The 19,759-nt window shown below is 41.4% G+C and overlaps 2 protein-coding genes across 4 annotated transcripts; both read right to left on the bottom strand.

Moving 5' to 3' along the window:
• Window positions 1–7,016: 7,016 nt before the first annotated feature.
• On the bottom strand, window positions 7,017–9,616 carry LOC116219875 (protein transport protein Sec16B-like). Of its 2 annotated transcripts, XM_031563965.2 has the most exons (8): window positions 9,392–9,616; window positions 8,562–8,693; window positions 8,293–8,390; window positions 8,058–8,136; window positions 7,845–7,959; window positions 7,346–7,719; window positions 7,174–7,250; window positions 7,017–7,077 (listed from the first exon to the last, which is right to left on the bottom strand). In XM_031563965.2, exons 1-7 carry the CDS (start codon window positions 9,563–9,565, stop codon window positions 7,200–7,202), a joined length of 1,023 nt encoding a protein of 340 aa, XP_031419825.2. In that variant the 5' UTR covers window positions 9,566–9,616; the 3' UTR covers window positions 7,017–7,077; window positions 7,174–7,199. The 2 variants fall into 2 exon arrangements, with proteins under 2 accessions (XP_031419825.2, XP_042559870.1); XM_042703936.1 differs by having other exon boundaries at window positions 7,017–7,250.
• A 4,305-nt stretch (window positions 9,617–13,921) lies between these two features.
• fam20cl (family with sequence similarity 20 member C, like) lies at window positions 13,922–19,698 on the bottom strand. 2 transcript variants are annotated; one of them, XM_042703955.1, is made up of 11 exons: window positions 19,572–19,698; window positions 17,626–18,141; window positions 17,138–17,313; window positions 16,028–16,106; window positions 15,814–15,906; window positions 15,520–15,635; window positions 15,184–15,364; window positions 14,805–14,914; window positions 14,610–14,691; window positions 14,455–14,514; window positions 13,922–14,241 (listed from the first exon to the last, which is right to left on the bottom strand). In XM_042703955.1, the coding sequence occupies exons 1-11, from the start codon at window positions 19,631–19,633 to the stop codon at window positions 14,004–14,006; spliced, it is 1,713 nt and encodes a 570-aa protein (XP_042559889.1). In that variant the 5' UTR covers window positions 19,634–19,698; the 3' UTR covers window positions 13,922–14,003. The 2 variants fall into 2 exon arrangements, with proteins under 2 accessions (XP_042559889.1, XP_031419802.1); XM_031563942.2 differs by having other exon boundaries at window positions 19,568–19,697.
• Between the last annotated feature and the right edge of the window lie 61 nt (window positions 19,699–19,759).

Raw genomic sequence — 19,759 nt, 5'->3', positions numbered from 1 at the left:
TGAAAGAGTATTATTAAGGATGCTCCAGTGAACTGTTCCTCCAGTGAACTGTATCGTTCTCCCATGTCGATAAACGGAGGATTCAGAACAACGGAGGGAAATGTCATCTTCCATTGCTATGGATGTGCCAGGGTGTGTGGTAATGCAGTTTGTTTTCATGCGTTGACAACAAGATAGCGGTACGCCTAACACATTATCTTTTGTCGTGCATAACCAACGCTTTTTTGGGGGGTGCAGCGTATGTTTTTTTCCTCACTGACGGACTACTGCTCCTGCCTGAACTCGGTTAGCTTACTTGTCTCACCCTACTGTTTTGAAAATACTTCATATGGGACTGTATTCAAGACATTTCTTAGTATTGTAAGTATTGTTTTCCGTTCTGACGGGTTTGCTAAGAGTTTTCTTTTCCCGGAGGTCAATCTTCTGAAATGTTCAAATGTGCTATACAGTTTTCACGCCAAGGGTAATTAAGGGATCTCATTGGGTTGGTAAAGATTAAATAAAAGAAGAGTTGATATTAATGTGCACCCCACCCTGTTTGTGTTGTCCCCTAGTGTAGTGTATGAGCCATATCATTGGTGGGAGGGCTACACGCAATAGAGCCGTTAGACATTAGAGCTGTTTTCAGAAAAAGGCCCTTAATAACCCAAGTAGTGCAATAGCCTGAATAGAATCCTTGAAAGAGCCTGATAGAGTCGTTTCCAGAGAAAAGCCTGAGATAGAGCTTAGCCCCAATAGAGCAGAAGGAGAGAGAGAGAGAAAGAGAGAGAGAGAGAGAAGCGGGCATACATCAATTTTACATGACAGATAGTGGATGATACACCACTGTTCAGTTTCATTGAAAGCATATTTGTCACACACACACACACACACACACACACACAAACACACGAACCCATGCATAGAAACATTTCAACACATTTACAATACACAGAACACCCACTTTGAAATACATGCCACAAAGACCGTTATTAACACACACCTACACACTGTCACACACACGCACACACACACACACGCACACACACACACACACACACAGACACACACACACACACACACACACACACACACACATACATACAGTGAATCTTTGAAAGCACACCAATTATATTACTAATGAATATAAGGCTAAAGGATTCATGTCCCTGACTTCTGACATAAGCCACGCCCACTTTTGGGCTTCTATCTGAATCCAGACCCAAAGACAGATCATTTTGTTGGTTAAACAGATACAAATACAGATACAGATAATGACCTCTAGTTTGTATATGTGTATGTATCTCTTTTTGTGTGCTCTTTCCACCTAAACCATTTGTGTTTCTCACTCTGCAGCTCCTGTGACTCTGGATCCCAACACTGCACACCCAATGCTCATCCTGTCTGAGGATCTGACCAGTTTGAGAGAGGGTGGGAGTCAGCAGCTTCCTGATAACCCAGAGAGATTTGACGAGAATGGCAGTGTCCTGGGCTCTGAGGGCTTTAACTCAGGGACTCACTGCTGGGATGTGGAGGTTGGAGAGAACACATGGTGGAGTGTGGGTGTGATGACAGAGTCTGCCCAGAGGAAGGGAGACTATTACTCTAAGAGTGGAATGTGGATTGTGTTTTATAATGATAGTACATATGGAGCACGTTCTACACCACAGCCCTCCACCTCCCTCAGAGTGAAGCAGAAACTCCAGAGGATCAGAGTGCAGCTGGACTGGGATGGAGGAGAGCTGTCATTCTCTGGCCCTGATAACACACGCCTACACACTGTCACACACACTTTCACTGAGAGAGTGTTTCCATACTTTAATGGCTGTATGATCTCTCCTTTGAGGATCTCACCAGTGAAGGCTTCAGTAACAGTAGATTAGTTCAGATAGAGCTGATGTCATTTCCCTTTGTCAGGTTAAAGATGACTTGCTGTTAAGATGTCCCCAATCATTAGGAATTCTGAATGACTTGGTTCTATGGTTAGTTGCCTTAAGAATATCAAGAGGTGTCACATGATCTGAAGTCTGCTAATATTCCAAATTGAAGGACAGATGTCCTTGACAGAAATGTATTCAAAATGATATTCCTAAACATATTAATCACATACTTTTATTTTCCAAAACTTTGTGTGAGGTTTGGTGAAATGTAGTCATGTTTTTAAGTTGTGTACAATCTGTTGAATAACTGAGGTCCATGAGACAGTGGAGCAGAACAGTTTGAGCTTCAGTCTGATTCGACTCCTAAGACTGTTAAAACAGAAATACTGATGACTAAAATCAAATAAAAGCTGCTTCAACTGGTTTGTCAATTGTATTACTTTTTCCAGGATAATTTTTTTATGTATCATAATTGTAGTACCGTCACTATGGTTCTGACTGCCATACCACTGAACCATCCAGCACTGACAACGTGTAACATGTTGATTTAACCGAGAATTGTGTAAGAAGGGCTTTAGACTGTGTACCTCTCCAGCACATCCTGTTTAGTGCTGAATGTCAACAGTGCCCCCCACTGACAGGTATAAGGTAGTGCCCTGTTGCTCTGAACAACAAGCATCTCAAGTTGGAGCCACATATCCAGCCTGACAGAAAAGTTATTACTGCTTTTAGCAAAACATTTAATTCAGATTTATTGATTTAAACCTTTCTAAAGAGGCAACTGTCATTGTGGCAGTTTTGTAAACAATTATGTATAACTTCAGATTTGTAAGCCTCCTTTTAATAATGCTGTTATCATGACAGCAAAAACAAACATTTTGGATGGATGTGTTAAGTGTTTTGAGAAAGTGTAGCCTACATGGTATTGAACCAAGTGTGAAAATGATTGGAAAAAACTGTAAAGAGGATCTGGCCTGTTCTGTGTACTGTGAAATCTTCAAGGATCCCTAGACCAGTAGACCAGTTCACCACGACAGAATTTACAGTAGACAGCGCACCAGACTGCTTTCATTTTGTCCAGACTTTATGCACTTCTATCACTATTGCCTACAATGGTGACAGTTTATATGATGAGAGAGACGGCTGAGTATCATTCTGAGCTGTTTTACATCTGAAAATACATAGGGGGAAACTGTATCAAAAGCTACAAATTGTAAGCAAATGGGTTCACAGACATGGCTGAACTCATTTAACTGTTAGCTGGCTAGCTAAACATGTTCACACCAAACCTCCACTCTCTCATATTTGTGACTGGCAGAGGTAACACATAAAAACGTAAACATTTCTCAAAATATGTATATAGATACATATATTTAATGTCTACTCACTCTATTGACAAGGGTCTGAAGTAGATTTTAGGTGTATAAATAACATACCTGCCAACATTTGAGTAGCAAAATCTGGGATATTCCGGTGGCGGCGGGGGGGTGGGGAGTTTTGAGGGTAGCATGGATGGCAGAGGCGGGCCAATGCTGGTTTTGAGGGATGTTGTTCATATAAGTATTTATAGACAACGTATGTATTATGTAGTCTTCAGTATATAAATAAATACACAATAACTTAATTTATTAACAAACAAATGTATTTATTTATTAATATTATGTATTCACAATGAATTTATTCACAATCACTTCTTTATTATTATAACAACTAATTATTGCAATAACTTATTATTTTTATTTCAACAAAATCATTCATATGAACATATGAACAGTTGATGTAAGCCTTGCAAGGGTCTCAGGATAAGCATTATAATTTAAAACTACTGTTTTGTAGTATTGAATATGTAGGTAGCTGACTTGGCTGCCCTAAATGTTTTCTTAGGTCGGGTGTACTTTGAAGGAGGCTTAGTATAGTTAATTTTGCAAGACAAGAGAGAGTACAAAGTGCTGTTGTTCAAACTTGTTCTATCCTCTGTAACTATTTTTTTAACCATACTTAAACCCTCTCTGAGGAGGCATTGCTATGTGGAATGCAAAGTAATGCCTTCATCAGCCTAGCCAGCTGACTGAAGCGCTCATCTTTCCCTACAAGGCCCCAGAATCTGGCTGGATACTTATCACAAAAGGAAAACGAGATGTCGTTTTGGCGACTAACATTGCCATTTTCAGTTCGGCCTGCAGCACGTGCTCTTGTTCGGTCTGTCCCTTAGTGATGTCATTTGATATTGCCTGAGTGCCCTTTTGTGCCTCGGCAGCACGGATATGTTTTTGAGACTTGACATGTTGACGCATTGCAAAAAGCATGACTATTATCAAGATGACTGTTCGATATGCATGGAAACTCTTCTGTCCAACAACTTCAACAAGACTTAAATTTACAAACATATTTCACCTTCTTCAGTGGTACACCGGCGTTGCCTTCTGCCATTCTCCATTTCACTTTCCCCTGCAGTTTCAACTTCACGCGTCTAGCCTGCGCAGAAAGATCAACTGTGCAATAGGATGTAGGTTGGCAGATTGACAAATGGGTTAAAATGGTATAGTGTATTTATTGTGTAAGACATAATTGCGTTTCATACATGATCTGGCAACTTTAGAACATTGGACAAACATTTTGATTTGATTATTAATAAAATACGTTTGGACCTCGAAAAATACGGGAGATTACAGGGAGAAATGACAAAACGGGAGGGGGGCGTGAGATGGGTCAGAATACGGGAGAAACACGGGAAAACGGGAGAGTTGGCAGGTATGATAGATTGATGGCTTAAAATGAGTGAATAATATGTGCTGCAAGTGACCCAAACCTTCTAACGTTGTTGTTTGCCAGCCATCAACAGAGGAGAAGACTAAAAAAACATTATTTGCAGGCGATTGGGAAGATGAGCAAATTCATTTGACAGGCTGTAGCGGAGGTCAACCGTTGAACAAGGGGGCGTGGCCGGAGCGGAGTTCAGCACAGACGTTTTTTAATTAATGCTTGTTCATCGTTGTTATGTTTAATAGAAAGAAATACAGCCTTGCAGGGCTAATTACAGTGGAATTTGGGCGATTTTGAAGCACAAAATTATGTTTCCGTCTGAAAGTTGCAAATCTGTTTCAAAGGGTGCATTTCGCGAATTCCGTCCGTTTTCCGTTATCGCGGACATTTTCTCCCCATTTTCTCCCCGCGTACCCCCTGAACCACTTTGGGAACCGATGTAGGCTAGTAGTAGAAATGGAATATAGTATTCATGATTATGTGTATAATTACCTGTAACTAGGAACTGTTTTTTTGGTTGCTTATGAGCTTTGGTTTGCTTATGAGCCATTCCTATCTACATTAGGAGCAAGTCCACTTCCATGGAGTCTGCCATGTTGCACCACCATGTTTCTACAGTAGCCCACAATGGACAAACCAAAACACTGGCTCGAGATTGGGCTTTCATGCTTTTATGGCATTTGATGGCCATCATAGGTACTCGCACACGCTTGTAAAATGAAGGATATTTAGCTGTTTGCAATTCAGCAACCTCACCACAAGATACCACTAAAAACTATGCAATGCACCTTTAAAATTAAAGATTCTCTTATACACACTTCCCTTTACAAACTTCAGTATCATCACAATGTTATGTGTATGTATGTAGCAATATTTTGTGTAAGACGAGAACCAACATCATAACATGGCTTCATACCTTTCTCTACTTCATGCAGTTGTTTGTCCGTGTCTTAACTTTGATCTTCTGTATTCATTTAGTAAATAACTACTTCAGCCAAGTGCAGGTTGAAGACATCTCATTAACTAGATTTGGAGAAACACCGGAAGACTCATATTTCTGCACACCTGGTCTGAGTCTGATTTCTGCACAGAAAAAATTGAGAGAGAGCTACATTTGAGATTCTAAGGACTAGAGTAGATTGTGTTAGGCCTCTTCACCAGGTTGTCTTTGACAGGGCTTTACTTTCTAAATCTTCAAATTAATGTAGACTATGAAACAGAGATACAAATCTGGATTATTCTGATGGAAAGGGTAACAATGCAACTACATGCATCCTGTGTGTGCAGTTTCTCTGTACATACTTAAGAACACATCTCCAGGCGTTCATGAAGCCGACGGAGATCTTTTCTTAGGTTGGTGTAATTGCATTGAGTATTTTCCTAAAATGTAATTCTTTACATTCAACAGTACATTGTCTTCCACTGTTAAACGCTTTGATGAATTATAAAATGTTTTCAATCAATAGGCCTATGCATGTGTGAGGTAAACACTATTTTGCTATGGTACATTTTCAAAAAAAGAATATACATACACATACATATACACACATATATATATATATTAGTGCTGTCAGTTTAACGCGTTATTAACGGCGTTAACGCAAACCCATTTTAACGCCGTTAATTTTTTTATCGCGAGATTAAAGCGATTTTTTTTTTATTATTAATTATTATTATTTTTTATTTTTTTAAATTTTAGATTAACGTTCTTTTTGGCCTCACAAACTGTGTAGTAGGCTAACGTTACGGTTTGAGTGAATGGTGAGCGCGATACGGCGAAATGGATGATAAAAAGCTTCTGAATGGAAAGTTTACTTTTAAAAGTTGTGTTGTGCAAAAGAAGCGAGCTTCACTGTTGTCTAAAAATGTCAACAGGCAGCTGGCTGAAAGCAAAGAAGTAGTAGCCTTAACTTTTATTGGTAACCTAACTGTTACAGTTCATTGTTTCTGAAATAAGAGGCCTGACTGCTATGTTCCCAGCAAACTTGGGAAAAAGAAAATATTAAGCCATGGTTTAACTGCACTATAGGCTGAGTCCTTGTTTACCTGAAATGTGCACTTTATCATTTTATTTTGTACCGCCCCCTGTTTGGCAATGTTGGTTTTCAATAAAATAAAACATTTGCATAAAGCAAGCCAATCCACTTTTCCATGTTGATAAGGGCATTGAAATACAAATAAAATGATGGAAAAAATAAATAAACAAAGGGACATTTAGAATAGATAAAAATTTGCGATTAATCGCGATTAATTTTGAGTTAACTATGACATAAATGTGATTAATCGCGATTAAATATTTTAATCGTTTGACAGCACTAGTTATCAACCTGAACAACCACCCCGCCCAAACACACACACCTTTAAATTATTAAGGAAAAAACAAGCAGTTGTTTATGTATTTGAAGAATTTTTTATTCGTACATTCTTTTTTTCATGCAGAAGTCAACTAATCAACCTGGGGGAAGGGAAAGAAGCAAACAAAGTGTGTTAAGTTCTGGTATAATGCAGATGAATATGATATGTATCAACACAAAAGGCACAAATTCTTTACCAGGCTAAAGGTTGCTGAAAGCAGACCTACTCCCTCTTCCTTTTCCCAAAACAGCTGAAGCAGCTGAACCAGGATTTCTGTAACCAAAGACATGTTAGTTCAGAGAGATCACACAAACACTTGAGATACAAGCATAAAATCCCCTATCAGAGATATTGTCACAAATACAAACCTTCTTGGATTTCGGTTTTGTCTCCTTAGATCCATTGTTGTTATTCCCTTCGAGCTCTGACTGGCCTTCGGTTATCAATGCTTTAGACACATTGGAGGAGGGCATCTGGCCCAACTCCCCTGCATCGACTGGAAGTAAACAGAGTTTTTCTTCAGCAGTCTCCATCTCTAAATCAGATGGGAGTACCACAGGGTCCTGTGCTGAGGCCAGTGCTGTATTCTTTGTGCCCTCAGGGTAAAGCCCCCAATACAGCTTGCCCAGATTCCCAAACCACGTTGCTGCAAACCGGCTAAGAGAAATTGTGTTCAGGTGCTCAGGCTCCAACTGCTGCACCATTCCACAAAAGTGGGCCGCTTGGACCATTCCTTTTGATGCTGTGAGATGGGGGGATGAGATGGGGGAAGGCAGTGGAATGTCATATGGGTTATTGAGATGATATACTTGGTTAAATATTTTCTAAACTAATGCTGAAGATATTATTTGCAAAGTATGTTCTTACCCAAGGTTTCTTTCATCTTCAAAACAGTCTCTTGGCAATGAGAGAAGCAGGACGAGTTCACTAGAACAGCAGCAAGATGGAGATGCCACTCTCCCCAGCTCTCATTGTCATTTGCCTACATGAATCCAGACACAAAAACCTCGGTTAAAGTGAACAGTTCACCAAAGTATGAATCACATTACATGGATGAAAAGCGTGAAAATAGACACTCACAGAGGCAACTGAAGGGATTTCACCCATCCGGACCTGATAGTAAGTCTTCAGCGGATCGTTGTTGAGACTACTAACGAATCTTAAGGAAGAATCATAAATGACACATTACCTCGCTTGTCATATAAACAAAATAACAAATAATGAGAGTCAACTGTGTGTACAAATAAGGTAGGCCTACAGTAACTGTGCGGATAGCTTTTTTATTGTTTTTTATCAGGTTGTGGAAGTGTCTTACCTTTTCATTACCCAGGTAGGTGCTACTTTCCTACTGAAGGTCTCCAAGAGGAGGGCATGGTGCCATAGACCCTGGCTCACAGCCAGATCTAGAGCCTCCTGCAAAACAGGTGAAGATTTACTGTAACTAGGAATGGGTTCAATAACATAGGCAATTTGTATGCTGTTGTTGTATGGTCAGGCATAATACAGTGTTTCTTTTAAAACTCATTGTAAAAGAATATGCGTGAGCTTGATATGCGTAGGGTCTGTATAGTATAATATGTGTACCTTAGCCTTGCCAGCTATGAGCAGCATAACGAGGCTGGTGTTTCCTGCCCCTGTACTGGAAGCGTCTGCCTTCTCACTAGTTGGAGTTTGCAGCAGCAGCAGCAACTTGGCAATATCTCTGCCTCTCACCATCTGGGGAAACATAATTTGCAATGTAATTTGTGAGGGTGATGTAAAACATCTTTTTAAATATATGGTCTAGAGATTCAAAGATCTAACTGGAACTTGAACTCCACTGGAATGTCCACTTCAAACCCTGGTGCAAAAGGCCAGTTGACCAATAAAACAAAAACGGATTACCCCTATTGAAATCCATTTTCGTGCTTGTCATTTAAAATTTGGCCAGTAGGGGCCTTTATTTGTAGAGCTTACATTTTCAGTTAGTCTATGCAATATGCAGCGACACAGGCAAGTAAGCAATCGTCTAATATAACAGACACACGCAGTTTAAATCCATACACGTCCTTTTTTGCTTTCGTGAATTTGTTATTAAGCATTGCTTCATCTGTTTAGATGGACAAGCCACCCCTGACGCACACACACACTCAAATAGACCACATCTACTTCTAGAGAGCCTGACGCACACACACACACACTCAAATAGACCACATCTACTTCTAGAGAGCCTGACACACACACACACACACACACACACACACTCAAATAGACCACATCTACTTCTAGAGAGCCTGACACACACACACACACACACACACACACACTCAAATAGACCACATCTACTTCTAGAGAGCCTGACACACACACACACACACACACACACACACACACACTCAAATAGACCACATCTACTTCTAGAGAGCCTGACTTACTCCATTCATCCTACAAAGCAGAGCCAGGAGCCCCCAGCTCAGCCCAACCACCTCTCTCTTGGGGAAACGCCTCCACTCCTTCATGGCCGAATAGTAGTATATGTCCATAACAGAAGTGAAAGAGCTGGAATGATATGTGGGGAGAAGATCATTAATGCAACTAGAAGTGAACATGTGAGTGACACCACTATCATCACAAAAAGACAGTTTTCAACTCACGGCACAAGGGTTCGAGGAACGTTTCCAAGGGTTTTCTCCTGATCCTGAGCCTGTTGAGGATAAAACCAAACCTTACTTATCAAATGAATGACCTCTTACCAATGAGGCTCATGTCATAACTGGTCCCTGCCAATTTCATATGTCCATATATACATTGTCCCAGCTGTAGCTCATATTATTGTTACTGATGGAGCCAATACAGACTAAGTGAGTATTTACACGTATTGGAATTGTTACATGAGCTTTTCAATCTATGATCATCTCAACCCTCACCTCTTCCCCATCACAGTCATCAGAGAGATCATCTGATTCCACGTCATCACACTGAAAGGTCAACAGGTCAGTAACACTGTTCTCAAAAGATGGGTTTCTTGTTATGGTTAACAATCAACATCCTAATGAGCTCTATATCAATCATCTCAAATACTCATACACAAGTCCATCATTATGACCAAAAGGAGAATATATAGCAGGGGATCTTAACCTTGAAAGACTGGAGGTCAATGCTGTGATCATCATTGAAGAGGCATCCATATTTCCTGTGGTACCAATCCCACCACTTGGTATCATCCCTTCCAATTAGAAGATAACAGTCACAAGACTGAACTTTAGTTGTGCATGTTTTTCATAAAATAAAATTACACATATTAAAGTCTCTCAGATTAAAATGTCTCACCCAGTGGAGGTTTCTGCAGCAATGGCAGCCTCCTGCTCCTCAGGTAGGCCTACCTTGCCCTCTTTGGGCATGGCCTCTATTGCCTCAGGGGAGGTGGTTTCTTCCCTTCCCCCTGGAAACGCCATGAAAAAGGTAGCTCTGTCTTTGCAGTGCTCATTATCCCTACTGGTATTGTCCATATCCTTAGACAACGACAAACGCAACTGTCTTAGAAAACTATTATTAAACACTAGTACTTTTTGTTAAGGTGATCCGTTTATAACGTTCATATTTAAACGTAACAATACAGTAGACGTCAGCCGACTGCAACGTCACAATTTAAAATGAATCTACTGATCACCGCTGTGTTGCGTTATCGACACGTTTTGGGGGGGAACACACACATCAGTAAAACCCAGTGGTGCGTCTACATGGGTAGACATAAAGCCTCAAAAAGTTTAAATCTTTAAACAAACATGAATAAAAGGCACAAGATGGGATTGGAGTGAGAGCTATCTTTGTGTCACGGGAATGTAGACTAACATTAAATGTATACACAAACGGACTCGTTATAGAACTGTTGTCAATGGACGTAGGAGACTGATTGTAGGAAGCTTAAACCTCAAATGATAACGTCACCAACAGATACACCTCAATTCAGCCACACGTTAATTTACACCCCCTAGAACAGGGGTACTCAATAGGCGGACCGCGGTCCGGATCCGGACCCAGAGGCAATCAAATTTGGACCGAAGCCAAAATCAACATTCTAATTTAAACATGATCCAAGCGAGTTTTCATTGGTGCGCGATTTCGCGCTATATATTTTTGACCTTCTTGGTGTGGTTTCTATCTTCCGTGTCCAATCCAGAGGTCCAATCAGGAGCTGTAATAACAACATCACTATGACAACTCACTCACTCAATGTTGGCCGCGAGCTCTGTGGGTCACGCAGGTTGTGTGTGTCAATGGCAACAACACGGGCAGATAGATTTGTGAACGGTAACTTTCTCAGTAAACGAAAATCATGGCGTGCTTTAAACCCGACAAAAAACGAAAAGTTGATTCCAAAAATCGCTAATTTAAGACAGAGTGGACGGACAAGTATGCATTTGTGCTGCCTGTGGGGAGCACAAAACCGATGTGTTTAATCGGCAACGAGACAGTTGCCCTTGGCAAAAGTGGTAACGTAAAACGTCACTGAAACAAAGCATGCACACTTCGAACAAAAATATCTGCAGAACTCTGAGGTAAGGGGCAGAAAAATAAACCATCTGCAATCATACCATGCAACATGCAGTCTAATAGTTAGATCAGCCACACAACAAGAGCGTGCATACCTCAACATACTGTTGTGAGTCTGCCTTTTCAACCATGAATAAGGTGAAAAACAAATACAGGAGCACACTCACTAATGAACACTTACATCAGTGCCTCCGCCTGGCCTTCACATATTTTATGCCCAAGTTTAAACCACAAAAAAGTGTCAACTTTCACACAAATAAGGCCAGACCACATCACCTTTCGTGCATAGTTCGAACGTTTATGTTATGTTTTTGGATTTTGACCGTCACTGTTCCGGACCCTGGACTGAATGGAAATTTGGCGAGTGAACCTTTTGGGTTTCTAATTGAGTACCCCTGCCCTAGAATGTCCATACGATAGTATGCATAAGGATATTGGTGGCAAATTTGGTTGATAACGTACATATTTTCAAACACACGTATTTATTTAAAACCGTTTGATGACGCAACCCCAGCGGTAAATAGGAAACAAACATAGTAGCTCGGACCGAGCCAATCCCAGCCAATCAACACGGTGAGGAGGGGTGTAATTTGATTCGATATTGAGCTCAAATCTCAACAACCTTTAGGGAGACTGAAACCTAATCGCGGCCAAATCGTCAGACTTTTTCACAGACCAATCTGTGCGTGCACCTCCAATTTCACACAACCAGTGTGAGCAGTGTGATGCAGTCTTTTGTGTATTTGTTCTGATAATTTGGATAATGTGGGACAGTTTGATGATGAAATCACCCATTTGTGGTCTTAAAACATTGCAGTACACTAAACAATGACAGCGTGACCTTCGCCCGCTGATGTCAATGGCTGTGAAAACATTGTTCCTCATCACCATAGCCATTAAGTACATATACACACTGTGTATATTTAACATTTATTGTTTTCATGGAATATGAAGTTGAATTGAATGGAGTTGTATAGAGTCATTCCATGCCAAACGTACCAATTTAAGGACAATTCCCCACTCGACCATCTCAGATTTGGCTGAAAAAATTCAAGGTTGTTCATACACTTCTTAATAGGTATAGCCCCAAATATTAGCTCTCTACTCCCAATAATTTTGTCACAAAAGATGTTTTAGGGGTGAGGGGGTGCCTGTACTTTCTGTATTTTCTGTAGAGCCATTTTCAAATTGCTATAACTAGAAAAGTATTTAAGCAAACTTCAAACTTTCTAGGCCTAAAATCTGATTCCATTACTTGAGGAGTATGGACTTCCAATTGTGTGGCTTGGGTATATCATAATATTCGGGGTGCTTGAATTTGCTCGAAAATTTTACTCTACGCTCTGTTGCAGCATCTTTGAAGGCCTGTGGAAAGCTCAATGTTAAAGCTAGAGACTTCATATTATACACAGATTTTGAACACAAACGCAGTTTAACCTCGGTGTCATAAACGTACCTTTTGTTACCATTTCAATATGCTTCCATAGGCCATTGAATGCTGGGCGTGTACAAAAATCCCATATTTTCAAAGAAATATTTGGAGAAAATGAGGCAGAACACCATCACAAATTTTTTATATGTTAAGAACAAATATCTAATATTTCCAAAACAATTCGTTTCATGTTGATAAATGCTGTCATTCTTTTGCTATAGCATGCCAAAAATTGCACAAAATGTGTTTTCATCCATTTTCAAGCTTTAATATCTTCCAGACCATTCATCACATAGGGACAGTTTTTTAATACAGAGCATACCTAGGAAGGTCTGTGTATAATATCAAGGCTCTAGCCTTAACATTGAGCTTTCCACAGGCCTTCAAAGATGCTACAACAGAGCATAGTGTAAAATTTTCGAGCAAATTCAAGCACCCCGAATACAAGTTCAAGTTTATTTATATAGCACATTTCATATGGTATACATAGACACAATGTGCTTTAAAGAGCCTGTGATATACCCAAGCCACACCATTGGAAGTCCATATTATTCAAGTAATATTAAATTAAATTAAATTAATATTAAATGTATTATTCAAGCGATTTTAAGCCTAGAAAGTTTGAAGGAGCTAGCTTAAATACTTTTCTAGTAATAGCAATTTGAAAATGGCTCTTCAGAAAACGCTGCTAAAAAAGCGTCCTAAGTACAGGCACCCCCTCCTCCCTAAAACATCTTTTTGTGACAAAACTATTGGGAGTAGAGAGCTAATATTTGAGTGCATTAAGAAGTGCATGAACAAACGAATTTTTTCAGCCAAATCTGAGACGGTCGAGTGGTAGCCATTGTCCCACTTGACATGGAATGACTATAGTATTTCAATATAGGCTGGCTATTCATCACTAAAGTTATCCACATCTTGTATCTTGTTTTTTGCAATGTTTCGGTAAAGTGATCAAAACACAAGTTACTGCTGTCAGTGTGGAATAAATAATGTTTAATTTTCTGAACTAATCATGAGCTCAGACTGACATATGTGCGGCTTCATTGGCATACAGTGATTTAACCAGGATAGTCAGTGATGTCATTGTAGATGGCATTGCTATATCGCTCCTGGCAATCGGCAACAGCTTTGAGGACTCTCGCTAAACGGCGGTCCAAGGCTGCAAGGTGTTGCTCAGACAGAAGAGGAGCTACAGTCGTTAAAGGGTCCTTCGACAGAGATGCCCGCATGACATCACTGAGACGGTGCTGAGGTAAAGCCAGGAGCTGCAGCTTCATCAAAGTGGAGCGCCGGACCCTACATAGAGATGAAGTTAGAGACAGTAAAAGTCCTACATGAAGTTAGAGACAGTAAAAGTCCTACATAGAGATGAAGTTAGAGACAGTTAAGGGTCCTACATAGAGATAAAGTTAGAGAGATTAAGTTAGAGACAGTAAAGGGAGGAGGGATATCACTATTGCCGAACTTTCAGCTGTTAATTCCCTTTGCCCTCAGCCACCATGGTTGTACCTGCAACACTGCTCCAGGGGTGCTAATATAGAGGGTTCATCTTTAGAGAAACGACCAAACCTGGAAGACATGGTGAGTGTCAGTGTCACATATCCACTCACTCACTCACACTGGCAAAGCACAGTACTGACCACCATTATAATCAGAGAACTCACGCTCTTCCATTGTCTAAATGTATGAGGAAGGTGTCATTCCCAAACTTCTCAAATGTTTCGTAGTGATGCCTGTCCAGGTTACCTGGCAAGAGACCAGTTAAGATGAAATCTTCAAGCTTGACATTACATTTCCTGCATTTACATCAGTCATGTTTGCCATGCATCTAAAAAAGGTGTTGGTAAACCTTGACTAACTCATGAGGAAGTCCAGTATGGCCATGTCAATGACATCTACTAGCCGTGTGCCTTCGTCGTATGGTGGAGTCTTTTTCACAGTATCACAGTAATCTTTCTCTTTCTCCCACCTATAACACAAGAAAAAAAAAAATGTCTCCAGCATTTTACTACAGGACACAATATGAATTTTAATCTTCCCTGTTTTTGACCAGAGAACTTGAACACAAATGACTCTGTTCAATGATCTACTTTACCAGCAGCTATATAACGTATACGGTAAAAGCACAGGTATACAGCTGACGCTAAGTGTGTCCGTGTGTGTGTGTGTGCCCTGGGGCCCACACACACACACACACGGACACACACACACACACACACACACGCTCTGTCCACCCACTGTGCAAGTTTACTGCGGCTGTAAGAGCGCCTCCATGGGCTCCTCCAGGACCGGCGTGGAGCCAGGGAGAGGTCAGGCAGCATAGCGGCCATGGAGACCTCCAGGGCACGGGGCCGGCCACACACCGCATGTTCAGTGGAGCAGTAGTACGAGCACTGGCCATAGAAACACGTGTTACCCACTAAAGAGGTGGACAGATGGAGTGAGGGAGAGGGGTAGGATCAATTAAGATTATGCTTATCATTCATAGAATGCACTGTGTACGTGCTTACATGTGTAAAACTTTGGGCATGTTCATAGTTTGTCCAATTTGTCAAATAGATTAAAAACACATACCAGCTGAGTTGAAGAAGGTTTTTGCCAGTTTCCCATCAGTGGTTGTTTCTTTGATTTCTTTAATCATATCAACTAGCCTTCCAACCGCAGGTGGGACTCTTCGGAAACCCAAAACCCTGGGCCAAGGAGGCAAAGAAACATACTGCTGTCAGACACATGCTATTACATTCCCCCTGCCTCATGCTTGATTCTGTCAAATAAGCCCTCACAGAAGTGTGGAAGTCATTCTAAATAGCGCTTAATACCAGGTAAGGAAAAAATAATAATTGAGAGAGGTTGGTTCAAGCTGTATACCGATCTAGATGATATGCAGCAATTTCAGCATTGTGTCTTTCAAAGTCAGAGAAGTAGTACAGATTGTAATTTGTCTCCTCGTTGCGTTCCTGTCTGGAAAAGAGCAGAGTGAATTTGACAACATAAACTGACAATTCCATTGTACATTGAACTTAAACGGATTTGATGCATGCAGGCGGTCACCGAAGTGTTCCATGTTCCATTACTGACTCACTTCATGGGCTTGAGGAGAGCTTGGCCATAATTAGGAAATGACATCACCAGCTTCAGTTGGGTGCCCCCCGTCTTCTGCACTGAGAAATACACATGTCACTATGGAAACCACACTGAGAAATACACGTCACTATGGAAACCACACTGAGAAATACACATGTCACTAATGAAAACCACATTCGTCACAGGATCTCCACTCAGATATGGCAAAGTGAATTCAGAAATACTGACTATCAGACTAGACCGTTACAGACCAGAATTACAGATACTGTTGATGTGTAATACATCTGTGAGATACACCACAAAACATTAGAAGTCAAAATGGAGTCAGAGAATGAATGTCTCAACAGGCCACTACACGCTCTTCAACACTGGAACCTTTAGTGGCCGTGACATGATGTGCCAACCTGAATGTGACATGTAAACAGGAGCAGATGTGGATAATATGTGAATAGAGTGGAAAACTGAACAGAATGTCATGTGGGCCTTTATTGGGGCGAACTTCTCGCCCTATAGTATAACCATTGCACTGACGGTTGTGACCATTATCCTCCACCATTATAACTTACCTTTAGATATCCATAAATAAGGTTCATTCTATATTCTCACTGTGTCTCTTTTTTCTTCCCTTCTCATCCACTGTGAGGCGCTGTTGAGCCGATGTTGCCACCGATCCCCTTTAAAATGCCCCTCCTTCCTGCTGCCCATTCCAGTTTACTACTACACATTGCCCACAATGCATCACACTCATATATATTGATTGGCACCATGCCTACCGTTACTTTGCCAATATGTACCACTGTTACTATGAATCATAGCTTCACTCAAACAAATGATCTCCACTATGTTGTAAGACTATCATTTTTAGTGCTGGGAACACTCGTGAGATTCATATTTAAGATGAATAATTGTGTTAATTAAGTGTGTTTTTCTTTTTAGTTTTCTATAAATGTTGCTATGCAGAACTGAGTTGACATGGGGTTTTCACAGGAGGCGCTGTGATACGTGTGCTTCTCCTCACCCTAACCCCAGGAGGAGCTGTGATGCGTGTGCTTCTCCTCACCCTAACCCTAACCCCAGGAGGAGCTGTGATGCGTGTGCTTCTCCTCACATGCGCTGACTATCTTGTCGGAAGCCAGCTGGTCCTCCAGCAGATGTAGGTTGGGGTCTCTGGGGTCGTACAGCTGCCAGCGGGTTATACCCATGTGGAAGCGCAGCCAGGGCGGGTGGGTGTCCACGTCATTGTTCAGGTGGACGGCATCGTATCCCTCCTCACTGGCACTCAACCTGAGGGAGAGAGCCACAAAGAGGGGTAGGAAGGTGGGATGGGAAGCTATAAGTTACAATACATTTACAGTAGTATATACTACAGCACAATTAGTATATACTATAGCACATTTAGTACACTTTGAACACTTGTTGATAACATACTCATTATGTGTCTGTGTATTTTCTAGGTGTGTGTGTTTGTGTGTGTGTGTTTGTGTGTGTGTGTGTTTGTGTGTGTGTTTGTGTTTATGTGTGTGTGTGTGTGTGTGAGAGTGTGTTTGTGTGTGTGTGTGTGTGTGTGTGTGTGTGTGTGATCATGTTGTGGCTCACCACTGATGACTCTCCAGCTCCTGCTCCTTGACCTTTGGCTTCATGCGGAGCAGCCAGTCGTCGTCCTGGAGGGGCGGCCCAGGGACGTTGTACAGAGGATGCTTGAAGAGAGCCTCCATCTTAGTGAGGTTCGGCTTTAACGGCTGAAGATCGGGTGTGTTCACACATTCCATTTTGACTGTCTCACTGAGGGTCTTCACAGCTCCATCCTGCTTTGGCACTGAACTCTCTTCACCTGTCCGGGCAGCCATGTTGCGATCTCCACCAACATCCATGATGGAGACGCCAGGAGGCCTCAGGCCAGAAGGGGCCTTCCCGTGGCTGTCCATGGGTGGAGTGACAGTAGGATCCGTGAGGGCCCTGATGGTCTTACTGGGGAGCTGAACCTGAGGCTCAGATGGAGTCTGGTACACAGACAGGGTGAGCAGCACCAGGAAGAGGTGAAGAAGCACCGACAGGCAGGCCAGCACCAGACACAGGGCCCGGGCACGGCGGCGCACGCACCACCGCATCATCCTGGTCAGAGATCAGACAGTCAGAGACACAGGTGAGTACAGGCATGAAGGGACACAACCGAAGGCAGAGGAATGTGGTGTAGAGTAGAGTAGAGTACACTTCTTTGTGATCTATTATATTACTAGTAGGACAAAACAGAAAAGAAATGTAACATTTTCACAATACAAATTATTCAAGGTTGACACATTCAGCCTTATCTAGGGATGGGAATCGAGAACCGGTCCTTGTTGAGAACCGATTCCCAGTGGATCGATTCCTTGGAATCGTTAGCAAAAGTCCTTTACGATTCCGCTATCGATTCCAGTGCCGTTTGCGCATGCGCGATGACGTCACACGCACGCAGCCTTGTTTTGTTTAGACCGCAGCCAACATGACGTCTAGACAGAGGCGTTCAAAAGCGTGGTTATATTTCACGCGAAAAGATGAGCACAGGGCCACTTGCAATGCTTGCAAAACGTCTATTTGGTCAAAGGGGGGAAATACGACCAAAATGCAGAAACATTTGTCCACACAGCATGCAATAACTTTGCAGGAATGCCGCGTTGTTGATGCGGAGTGACGATAACGTTAATGAATCTCAACCAAGCAACAGCAGCACGGCTACTGTTACCGCTTCATCTGTTAATATCGAAGGTAAACTCCAGACCCTGTCTATTGTGTTAGTGCCATTTGTTTAATTGTGTAAGCCAGCTTTCACAGTTTTTTTTTTGCCAGTTTTATTTTTAGTTCAAGGTGAATACACTTTAAAAAAAACAGCACTGTAATTGGCATGTTCAAATACTATTATTGCACAGCGGTTCTCAAACTCTTGTATATAAAGGACCCCTAAACTGCCACAAATTAGACCAGGGAGGGATCCCTATTTGATAAGATTATTTTCCAGGCTCCACCATCTGGACAAGATTTTTGAGTTTAGATGTTTTATTAAAAAAATTGTAATTGTAAAACCCATTTCCAAATCAGTCATACAATTATTTGTTTCTTTCTGGGGACCCCCTGGCAGCCCATCAAGGAAAAGGATCCCTAGGCTAAGGGTATCTGGACCCTACTTTGAGAGTTTGTTGACCTATTCTTAGGTTTGTTTTTGGTTACTTAAAATATGTAAATGTATACATACATACTGTATATGCTGTGAATCATCTATTCAGAGAATATTATATAAAAGAAAATTAATGTTAATAAACCCGTTTGTACCGTTTATTTCCTTGCCCAATGTGAATCGATAAGGAATCGGATCGATAAGCAGAGTCGAAAATGGAATCGGAATCGTTAAAATCTTATCAATTCCCATGCCTAACCTTAGCAGGTTGAACAGAAGTCATTCCTTAGCTTTGCCAGATTTGAGAGAGAGTCAAAAGACTCAAAGCCTTTTTCTGAATGCTATGCAATGTAGCAATTCAAATTTGAACCAAAAACATCTACTTACTCACTTCTCTGCAAGATGAAATGACTGAATGACTCCCCAGTCCCTGTGTACTGAGACTCTGGACATGTTGCACTGGGTACCTTGTCTTGTTTGTTTGCTCTCTCTCACTGTGTGTGTGTGTGTGTGTGTGTGTGTGTATGTGTGTGTGTGTGTGTGTGTGTGTGTGTGTGTGTGTGCGTGTGTGTGTGTGTG

The sequence above is a fragment of the Clupea harengus genome, chromosome 26, assembly GCF_900700415.2.
Source record: "Clupea harengus chromosome 26, Ch_v2.0.2, whole genome shotgun sequence".
In the NCBI taxonomy this organism is placed as follows: domain Eukaryota; kingdom Metazoa; phylum Chordata; class Actinopteri; order Clupeiformes; family Clupeidae; genus Clupea; species Clupea harengus.
This window is presented reverse-complemented; position numbering and strand designations above follow the sequence as displayed.